The sequence below is a fragment of the Anoplopoma fimbria genome, chromosome 7 (assembly GCF_027596085.1).
Source record: "Anoplopoma fimbria isolate UVic2021 breed Golden Eagle Sablefish chromosome 7, Afim_UVic_2022, whole genome shotgun sequence".
NCBI classification, from domain to species: Eukaryota; Metazoa; Chordata; class Actinopteri; order Perciformes; family Anoplopomatidae; genus Anoplopoma; species Anoplopoma fimbria.
This window is the reverse complement of record NC_072455.1, coordinates 4,571,138-4,581,274: the sequence shown is the minus strand read 5'-3', so window position 1 is coordinate 4,581,274 and position 10,137 is coordinate 4,571,138. Positions and strand designations below refer to the sequence as shown.

Genomic DNA, 10,137 nt, shown 5'->3' with positions numbered 1-10,137 from the left:
TTTCTTTAACTTCATTTTATACTATATTTTTTTTGCTTGATGCACCACTGAGCAACTTTCATGAGCGTGAACACTATCAAGTTCTCTTTATTCAACCGTGGTAAAGTTCTATTAGGCTGCTAAATGCTAACCAAGATGTGACCCTTGTTGCACATTCATGCAAAACAATTTATTGTGGGATAGAAAATGAATTAAACAAATGATAAAACGAGCCTAAGACCTACTCCTCATTATGCATATTACACACGCATGGATTAAAGGGACATCATTTCATTCAATAAAGTGTTTTATCATAAGGGGAAAACAGCCGTTAAAAATACAGAGTGTGCTAACTGCTTGCTAAACGTCAGTTATGCCTAGTTTTCCTGGTTTTCCACTCCCGAAAATTCTTTCAAGCCCCCTGACAGAAACCCTCAGATCAGGGGAAATCTGGCTTGCCAGGGAAAACCTGTAGTAATAGGAGCTTTACTGTATATGTTACATTTGCAACACTCTTTTGTGTTTGGTCGATTACAGCATTCTATAGGCTGTTACTTCTGAATAGCAGACACTCATAGACTCTGGAGGACAATTTTTAAATCAATAAAATCATTTTTAAGTTCAGTTAATTAGCGGGATAATGAACAGCGAGTGAGTCACAATTGCAAAATGAACAGTGATGCAGGACAAATCACCAAAGGCCTACAGGTATAGAGCAGTGTGGTAAAACAAAAATAATCGTTCTTGGGAGGTTCTCAGAGAAAGTTTGGATTTAATGATTGATCACTGAAAAAGCTAAAGATTAAATTACTTGTTGACCCTTCTGCTGCTGAATTTGAAAGCCCCATTAGTGGCAGATGAGGTCGTATAAAATAATAATTTAACTGTAAGGACAGAATTAAATCTGTTTGGATGGAATGTTTTTGGAAAGTGTACCAATGGAGAAATATATGAGATAATCTTTACATTATGTGTTTTTGTGTTTGTCTGTGTGCTTCTGCAAGACTTTTGTGGACGTGATGTGTCAAAGACTGACTTACTTTTGGCCATGCCTACATTATTTCTCTACATATGCTGTTGAAGTCAGCGTGCTTACTAAGTTTACGTAACCCAAATAATGTATCTGTAATATGCAGTTCAAAGTGCCAAAGTTAAGTGGTTGAGTATAGTGTGCAGACGTAAGTGGATATGACATGAAGCCTACATGTCATATCCACTTACGTTTAAAATTCCACCAGTTTAATCTTTAATCAACTCAGACCCCAAACATAACAAATCTTTTCAAGACGTCCAAAGTTTTTGGTTTGTAAGCGACCAACTTATGTATGCCAAATTATTATATTATGTAGTATTTATAATCATTCTTACGAGAAAGGCTTCTAACATTCATACAATTGTCACCCAAAGTATCAAAATATGTGTTTTAATATGAAACCTTTCTTGTGATTGATTGGAATTAATGACTACTATGTGTATTAAACTGTATATGATGAATCAGATTTCATAAATAAATGATGCAGTGACTCTTGATTTGCTACTTTTTTGGATATATATTTTGCTGCATGCTTTTTTGTTGTTGTATCACAACAATATCAACAGAGTCATAAACGTAAAGCAGTGTTCCCAATCATCAGAGAAACATGTGTCGGCCTGCCCTTGTTTCTATTGCCACCTAGTGGAGCAGTCAGGGCATTACAGGAAATCCTTATAGATTGATTTAATATATTCATTTTGTCACTTTAGTTGTGGGAATGGTAGTTAAGTAAAAAAGCTAAACAACAGAAAGCTAAAGCTGACTTGTGGAGGGAAGAACATCTTTAGGTTAAGGTGATATCTAAAACTTGTGGAACTTGCTGACATAGCATTATCGTTATATACAATATATGCTCTCATATTTCATGATATCCCTCCACATTGTATATGTAGTTTTGGGACACTGAATGAAAGAAATGTATTTGATTATGTAAAAAAATAAGTCAAATGTGTTCTTTTACGCTTAAAATGACCCACAACAATACAATTGATATTACACAAGCTTTAGACTTGCCTCTGTCATCGCCGTCGGTGTGCTGTCACGGAACATTTGTTAGTATGATCTCAGATTTTATTTTGTGGTTGGCACACTCGTGCTAAAAGAAGACACTTTTCAGTTTGACATACAGTTTGCTGTAGACATTACACCACAGATTTGCATCTGTTTTACATTCTTAATAACCACAGAGATCATGGAAAAAAGACTTCAGACATCCATGCTTCATTTAAACTCAAACTTATTTATCTTGGAGGCAACACAGGAGAAATTTAGATTAGTTTTAATACGCACATCCTTAAAAACTAGTAACAAATATATATTTTCACTTGTCAAAATGTCTAATTAAGTTCCCAGAAAAGCAGGGCACTGTATTTTTAAACAAATGTTTCTCAAACAGGAATAAATACTTCATTTGTTGGGGACTATTTTAAGCCGTGGATTAACACACATTTGGTGCATTCTTGAACATTTAAAGCGACAGGATGGCATATTTATCACCCAATGCAGTGTGGCTCAGAGGAATAAGTTAAATTAAGGTTTGATGGATGGATTTCAGTATTTTCATGCAATTTGTCAACAAAAAAAAGGATATCTTTTTTTTAAATCTATATTTTTTTTTGCAAATTTAGATGCTCGCCTTATTTTATGCACACTTTTATGGAAATGTCCCCAAAATTCAACAAATGTCCAACTTGTATGTACGATGCATCTAGAAATGTACATGCAGACGGTGGTTAAACTATAGCAGTAGAGTACACAAAATTTGTTCTTGGCAAGATTATATGAAATGTCTTATACAACAAATTCTAGCCTATTGCCTGCGTTCATTGCAGCTTGTTTTTGAGTTTGAATGAATTGTATTTTAAGACGCTTTAAACTCCATTGATTGCGTTCCTCACAGGATGTTTGTTGGCTCACTTTTGCTAACAGCTAACAGCTAACTGAACTACCAGTACACACACTGCTGAGTACATCACTGCCAATCATCCGCTTCTAAGCTGGCAGACAGCTTGGTGAGTTTGATTTAGCTTTTTGGGAAGATTGTATGAAATATCTTATATGACTACTTCGAGTCGTTTGCCTGCATGCATCGGTGTTTGTGTTTGAGTTTGAATGAAGTATGTTTTTCATGCCTTAATAATTGATGTCTAGACTGTGGGTTGTTTTCATTCAATCACATGCAGCAGTGTTCGCTGCAGACTCACCTTGCAGAGATCTGCACTCTGCTGAGTACACCTTTCTAAATAAATGTTTATTATCATCCGCTTATAAATTCAGTTATTGCACATCTTGTTTGTACTTGGACCTGTCACATGATCTCTGATCTGTAAATGAGCCTCCACTGGTTTGGTTCAAAGCATTAGCAGACAGTAAAACTGTGCGTTCCACAAACACTCCTGCTTTTATTAGCAAGAACACATTAAGTTCTTCGGTTAAAGGCCTTTACTGGGATTTAATGTTTCCTTCTTCATGCCCTATATTCAAACAAACTCAAGGAGGTTTTCAACACATTAATGCTCTTACACGAAGCATGTGACAAAAACCATTACCGTGTCAATGCAGAGCGGCAGCATTCCTCGGGTCAGGCTGAGGTTTCTGTGTGTTTCAGGTGTGCCCTGGAAAATGTTAACCATTGGACTCAAACACCACACCCATGAGGCAAACACACTCCTTCCCTGTGTGTGAGCTTCTACTATGCATTCCCGTGATCCACATAAGCACCACCACATACGCACACAAATGTCACATGCTGCAACATGTGAGCATTATAGGTACCGTAACTGATGGTGGGGTGTAAATGCTGCTGTGTTAAGAGCAGGTAGTTACAGTCAAGCAGACAGACTGTAAACTTTGCTGAGCTCAGAAGGAGGGAGGGTTTAGGGCTGATGAGTAACTGTGTTGACGTTACATTTTCCTGCTTCACAGCTAGTCCTGTAATGAATTCATACTCATTCATACAGCAGGAGAGTCACCTGCTCTGCCGTCACCGAGGACAGAAGTGTGACTGACCGGCTTCACCTCAGAGAAGTAAGTATGAGAAATATTCGATAAGAGCTAAAAATATTATCAGCTTTGTTGCTGAAGAAAGAATGAGCAGGTGAATGAAAGTTTAAATAGTCAGGTATCTGACAAATACTCAAATATGTGTTCACATAGACTGATGTGTGCTGTTTTTGAGTTGTTACTTAACATTCAGTGTAGTCTAAAAGGGTTTTTAAAGATGCTGTTGCCTTTAATTTGTGCTGGAGAAGTTGTCTTGTTTTCCTTCTTAATGTTGAAATGACCTGCATTAGTAGTTTTGAACCAATAGTTAAGTTGATTTTACTTCATAAACTGTATTTTCTTGGTTATTGAATAATGAGCTGAGCTGCAGATTTGATTGATCGGCTTTATGTTAAGCCTTAAGCCTTACCCTCTCTGTTTATATGTGTATATACATAAGAGACTTATTGTATTTCATAATGACAATGACTTGACTATTTTAAAAAACTAATATAATATGCTTTTAAGTGAGTTTTAGAGAGGATTTTGTTACTTTTGGACTGAGCTCTTCTCCACTGCTCCCAGACTTTGTGCTAAGCTAACCGGCTGAGAATGGTATCAACTTTCTGTTCTAATTTAAAGCAAGTACCTGAGTCAGCAGGAATCATGTTTGTTGAATTATCTTTGAGCAAAGCAGTAAATCCCTGTCAATTTCTTATTAGCTTTTCCTGTAACTGAACCTGACCTTTATTTTCAGTTCCGACAACTCTCCATTTGTGCAAACTTTGCCTCATTAGTGTTAACTAAATAGGACTAAAAAACTTATTTTATAGAACTATTGAAAGAGAAGTTTTGCTATTTCAATTTACAATTTACTATATGAATTTACATTCAAGTTTACATCTAATTTCCTAAGACATTTCTTAAGTTTTATGCGTGCAACCTGATTTCTTTTCATGCCAAAAAATTAGTTACAGTTTTTTCCATTGGTAATAGGGTGTTGGTGCACCAGTGTAATTATGTGGCCTATTTTCTGCAGGAAGTGAGGTGGGTGTGTCTGTTGTGTGAAAACAATGACTAATACACCAAGCAAATTAAACAGTGAAGGGTGTATAAGTCCTGAATTTCAAGACGTGCGTAATTATGCTTTGTGTGCTAAAAATGAAGCCTAGCAGACGTTAAATAAACACCAGAAGGTAAACAATTGTGAGAGCTTTTATGCTTTATGTTTCATCAGGAAGTTCTGTACTTGTTCTACCCCTTTGTGTTTGTTCTGTAGGTATAAATCGTTGCCTTACTTCCTCTATCAAACATCTCCCTGAGCAACTGATCACCTAACTTCCTCTTTTACAATATTCTTTTTTACAGGAAATGGCCTCCCCAGGTCACATGATGCAAGAAAAACAGTTCCAGTGCACCATCTGTCATCAGGTGTTCACAGACCCGGTCACCACTCCCTGCGGACACAACTTCTGCCAGGCCTGCATCCAGAACGTGTGGGACAGCAGCGAGGTCTGCCAGTGCCCCACCTGTAACAAACCGTTCACCTCCCGGCCTGAAATAAGCATCAACACGGCCTTCAAAGAGCTGGCGGACTCATTCAGGCAGATTACAGTCTGTTCGACGGCCTCACCGCTCTGTTCAGCCAAACCCGGCGAGGTGGCGTGCGACGTCTGCGCCTCAACCTCCGTGCCGGTGAGGGCCCAGAAGTCCTGCCTGGTGTGTCTGACCTCGTACTGTGAAGCCCACCTGGAGCCCCACCGGAGAGTCGCCACCTTGAGGGTCCACAAGCTGATCGAGCCGGTCAACAACCTGCAGGACAGGATGTGCAAGAAGCACGAGAGGCTGCTGGAGATGTTCTGCAGAGACGAGCAGAAGTGTGTGTGCCAGTTCTGCACCGAGACGCAGCACAAAGGTCACCAGGCTGTGACGATAGAGGACGAGAGCGGGGAGAGGAAGGTATAAAGGCCTGGAGTACACTCTGGGTTATAAGGGATTAGAACGGGGTTTAGGATGTCTAATAGTCTCATTTCCTGGTATTGTAGGTAACAAACTTGCAATCTGCCAACTGAAGGTTTCATCTTATGTTCTGCCGGTTTAGGTCCAAATGAAGAAGACTGAGACGAATTACCAGCAGATGATCCAGGACCGACTGAAGAAGGTGGAGGAGATCAAAACCTGTCTGAAGCTCAGCAACGTGAGTCCTACAATGTAAATGTTAAATCACTGACACAGAGAGTTAGGATTGTTTTTTCACCTGTCTTGTGTGAATTCAGCTGGCGACTTGACGTAATCGACAAATTGTCTGTCTTAGTGATTTAAAACAAATAAGAAAAAAAGAGCAAGGGCATCTTCCTTTGCTATCACTCTTTAATGATTTAACATTACACAGAAAAAAACTTCTGACTTCAACTTCATTTTGCATATCAATGTTCCCATTTTTTTAATCCCCGTCCAGACGAGTGCAGAGAAGGAGATGAAGGAGAGCGACCGTCTCTTCGCGTCTCTGATTCGCTCAGTTGAGGAGAGACAAACTGAAGTCAACACCGACATCAAGGAGAAGCAGAGAGCAGCAGAGAGGAGAGCAGAGGAGCTCCAAAACGAGCTGCAGCAGGAAATCACCGAACTGCAGAGGAGAAGCTCTGAGCTGGAGGAGCTGAGAGACACCGAGGACCATCTGAACGTCGTACAGGTTACAATTGATCTTAAGCTGTGTAGAATACGGGGGTTTGAACTTGTAAAGGTTGTTAGTTCAGGTGTAGGTTTAGGATTAACTGCACATTTAATAGTGTTTTTAAGCTATAAGCTAAATGATATGACTGTTCTTTGATGATATTGACATTTCTAACCAAATCTATAAAAATTGGCATTTCCTGGTGCTGTTTAAAATCAGCCCTTTTCTTGCTAAACAATTTTGTGGTACAGTCCACCATTTTGGACTAATCTACGTCATCAAATAAGAAAGTTAACGCCCTCTAATCAGACCTCCCCCCTCGCATCTCTAATAAAAGCCTTTCAGCATATTGTAATTCAAGTGGTCTGAGAGAAAACTAGACTTACGCGACTCCTCTGTTTTGAGGCTTTAGAAAACCGTGCCTGTTAAACACAGTCTCACAACAGTTTGTGAAATAGATACAAAATGCAATCTATTGGTTTTGTGTACAGGGGACACAAATTGTCTTTTTTTTTAATGCTCTGATATATAAAATGGGAGGACATTACATTATAGGTTTAGCCAACAGAACCACTACCATAAAACCTTATTGCGGTGTCGCAATCCGGTCTTCTGGATAAAAGTCCTTCATCAGACAATTTGTGTCCATGTACGCAAAACCAATAGATTGCATTTCGTGACCAATTCATTCACGATACTGGGGCTGGTCTGTTATTGGAAACTTTGGCCAATCACAGGTTATTTCAGAGTGAGATCATTCTTATTTGTTGTTATGCAAATGCAGAGTCGTGTGCACATCCCTTGTGAAAGCTGGGAAAGAGGGGAGATTTTAAATTGTGGTCCTTTTTTTGCCTTAAAAAAAATGGCTACCCTGAAGTACTACTTGAATTATGCTGAAAGGCTGTTATGGAATTTCTGTCACTGACACCAAAAATAAAGATTTAAAAATAGAGAGGCAGAAAGTATATCCTGTTTGGCTTTTTTAGTACAAAAATATATAAGAATCTTACATCAGTCAAACTAGCTCTCTTTCAAAATCAATGCACTACTTAAATTCATACAGTAATATTGACATTTCTTCTTCACCGTGTCTCCCTCCGGCAGAAGTCGCCCTCTCTTATGTCACCTCCTCCCACCAGAGAGTGGACGGAGATCGGCGTGAACCCTGAACTCTGTGTGGGGACGGTGAGGGGGGCGCTGTCCAAACTGGACGACACCCTGAGGAATGAGTTGGACGGCCTGAAGAAGGAAGGTAAAGTGAAATGAAAAAAGTCCTGATTGAGTAGAGCATGGCATGAATTGCATGTCCTACAATAAAACTAATTGTCTAATATTACAGTCAAATTTATGACTAAAATTCATGTTTTTTTTTTACTTTAAATGTCTCATTGCAACCACCAAAACTTTATCTTTCTGACAGAGATGAAGAAGATGCAGAAATATGCAGGTAAGACCTCACTCAACATAATTATGTAGTTTAATTTTGGCATATTAGGTTGCTTTCTCGTTTTTTTTAATCATTTTGATTTTGCTTCCTAGTTTTATTTTGTAGTTGTGTCACAAAAAAAGGAGATAATTAGGCTGAAAGCAACACACAGACAATTTCCACCAAGATTGTCCAATGTTTCTACAAACAAAGAACAAGTTAACTCATGTATGTTATGTTTGATGATCCTTCTTTCATTGTTTATGGCAGCAATATGTCTCACTATTTTTCAGAAATGAATCTAATCATTCAGTCATAAATTCATTTTATTCGCTCGCTTCAGTGGCTTCCTTATTAACCTTCCACTTTCTAACTGAAAGAAGCAAACATGTTCCAGCATGGATAAAAGTGGTATTCGTCTGGCTTTATGATTCATAGTAGTAGTTGTAGTAGTTTAGAGGAACATATTACTGATGTTGATTTTTCCCAAACAAAAAAATATTGAATAATGTGAAATAACAGACTTGGTGTCTATTTCAGGACAGAAACTTAGTTAGTGAAATAATATAAAATTGCGACACAAAGTATATTTGCAATATGCAACATTTTCTGGCCAGTACAACAAACGTTACATTTCTTTAAAAACTGTTGTGAAAATAAAGAGGAATTGCATATTTGAAGTAAAGATTGCATTTTTTCCAATCCTCGTTTCTTTTTTTGTTATTATAATCTCTACTAATGTTGTAGGAAGGCTGATACAACTGTTTTAGAGTGACTGGACAGAAGTATCAGGAAACAGTAGCAGTTGAAGTGGACACAGAAGAGGCGTATTTTTGCAGAAAATCTAATATCACCATATTTTTGACCAATTACCTTGAAATCGATATTGTGACGATATTTTAGGGTTGACTAATGGAGCTCATGGTACAACATATTTATAGAAAGAGATTTTATTTATTTAATAGAACAGAACAGTCTGGTTAGTTTTTTCATCAATTTCATGTAATGCAGCCTTTAAAACAGAAAAAAAACAACACTTGTATCATATCTGAAATCAAAGACAATATCTACTCTTATATCAATATATAGATATTTTATATTTATTTAACTTCACCACATTGTATCTCCCTAGTTGATGTGGTTTTAGACCCGGACACTGCTCATCCAAACATCGTCCTGTCCGCTGACGGAAAGCAGGGGGGCCGCGGCGAGCTGCTGCACGTCGTCCCCGACAACCCCCAACGCTTCGACCCCGTCATCTGCGTTCTGGCCAAGAGGGGCTTCCTGTCCGGGAGGTTCTACTTCCAGGTCAGCGTCTTGTTTGATGATGGATTGATTAGGGGAACTGTGCTCGAAAGCAACTTGAAAGTGTTTCGGAAATCTTCATATATTGTAGTTTCCATGTTCCAAGTTTCATTCTCTCCTACATTGTCGTTCAGGTTGCCGTTGGGCCAAAGACCTTCTGGGACCTTGGCGTGGTGAAGGAGTCCGTCAACAGGAAGGGGATGATCACCTCCAATCCGGAGAACGGCTATTGGACGGTGCGGCTGAGGGGAGGTGAAGAGTACCGCGCTCTGGACTCCCCATCGGTCCTCCTTTCCCTCAAGGACAAGCCGAAGGTCGTCGGAGTGTTTACGGACTACGACCAGGGCACCGTGTCGTTCTTCGACGTGGAGACCAAGTCTCACATCTACTCCTTCACTGAGTGCTTGTTCTCGGAGAGGATCTTCCCTTTCTTCAGCCCGGGTGTTTTCGATGAAGGGAGAAATACAGCGGCGTTGGTTATCACAGATGTTAATCATCCTTAAACTAATCACGAGACGTAGACTTGAGGATGAAACTTTGACAGCGGTCTGAAGCTGCAAGAAAGATTTTGACTTGCAGAACTGATTCAGTATTTATAAGTCTTTTCTTGTTGGTATCTGGGTTTCTACTGTGCATAATCCAGCATTTCTCAAAGATTATAATTCCCAACACCCTCAATACAAGGCATCACACCCTTGACCTTTGAGAAAAAAAAGGTTTTACAGTTGCTTTTGAACC

At 39.0% G+C, this 10,137-nt stretch overlaps 1 protein-coding gene across 1 annotated transcript; it reads left to right on the top strand.

Moving 5' to 3' along the window:
• Positions 1–5,365: 5,365 nt before the first annotated feature.
• LOC129093846 (E3 ubiquitin-protein ligase TRIM39-like) lies at positions 5,366–9,902 on the top strand. Its single transcript, XM_054601969.1, has 7 exons — positions 5,366–5,953; positions 6,096–6,191; positions 6,453–6,686; positions 7,773–7,920; positions 8,089–8,115; positions 9,227–9,402; positions 9,534–9,902. Exons 1-7 carry the CDS (start codon positions 5,366–5,368, stop codon positions 9,900–9,902), a joined length of 1,638 nt encoding a protein of 545 aa, XP_054457944.1.
• The last annotated feature ends 235 nt before the right edge of the window (positions 9,903–10,137 follow it).

What these genes read in the sequence shown, in the direction of transcription:
- LOC129093846 (XM_054601969.1), top strand. Translation starts at nt 5,366, where the DNA reads ATGGCCTCCCCAGGTCACATGATGCAAGAAAAACAGTTCCAGTGCACC. An exon ending in ACCATCTGAACGTCGTACAG is followed by an intron (nt 6,687 to 7,772) that starts GTTACAATTGAT and finishes TCCCTCCGGCAG; the next exon opens with AAGTCGCCCTCTCTTATGTC. An exon ending in CCGGGAGGTTCTACTTCCAG is followed by an intron (nt 9,403 to 9,533) that starts GTCAGCGTCTTG and finishes ATTGTCGTTCAG; the next exon opens with GTTGCCGTTGGGCCAAAGAC.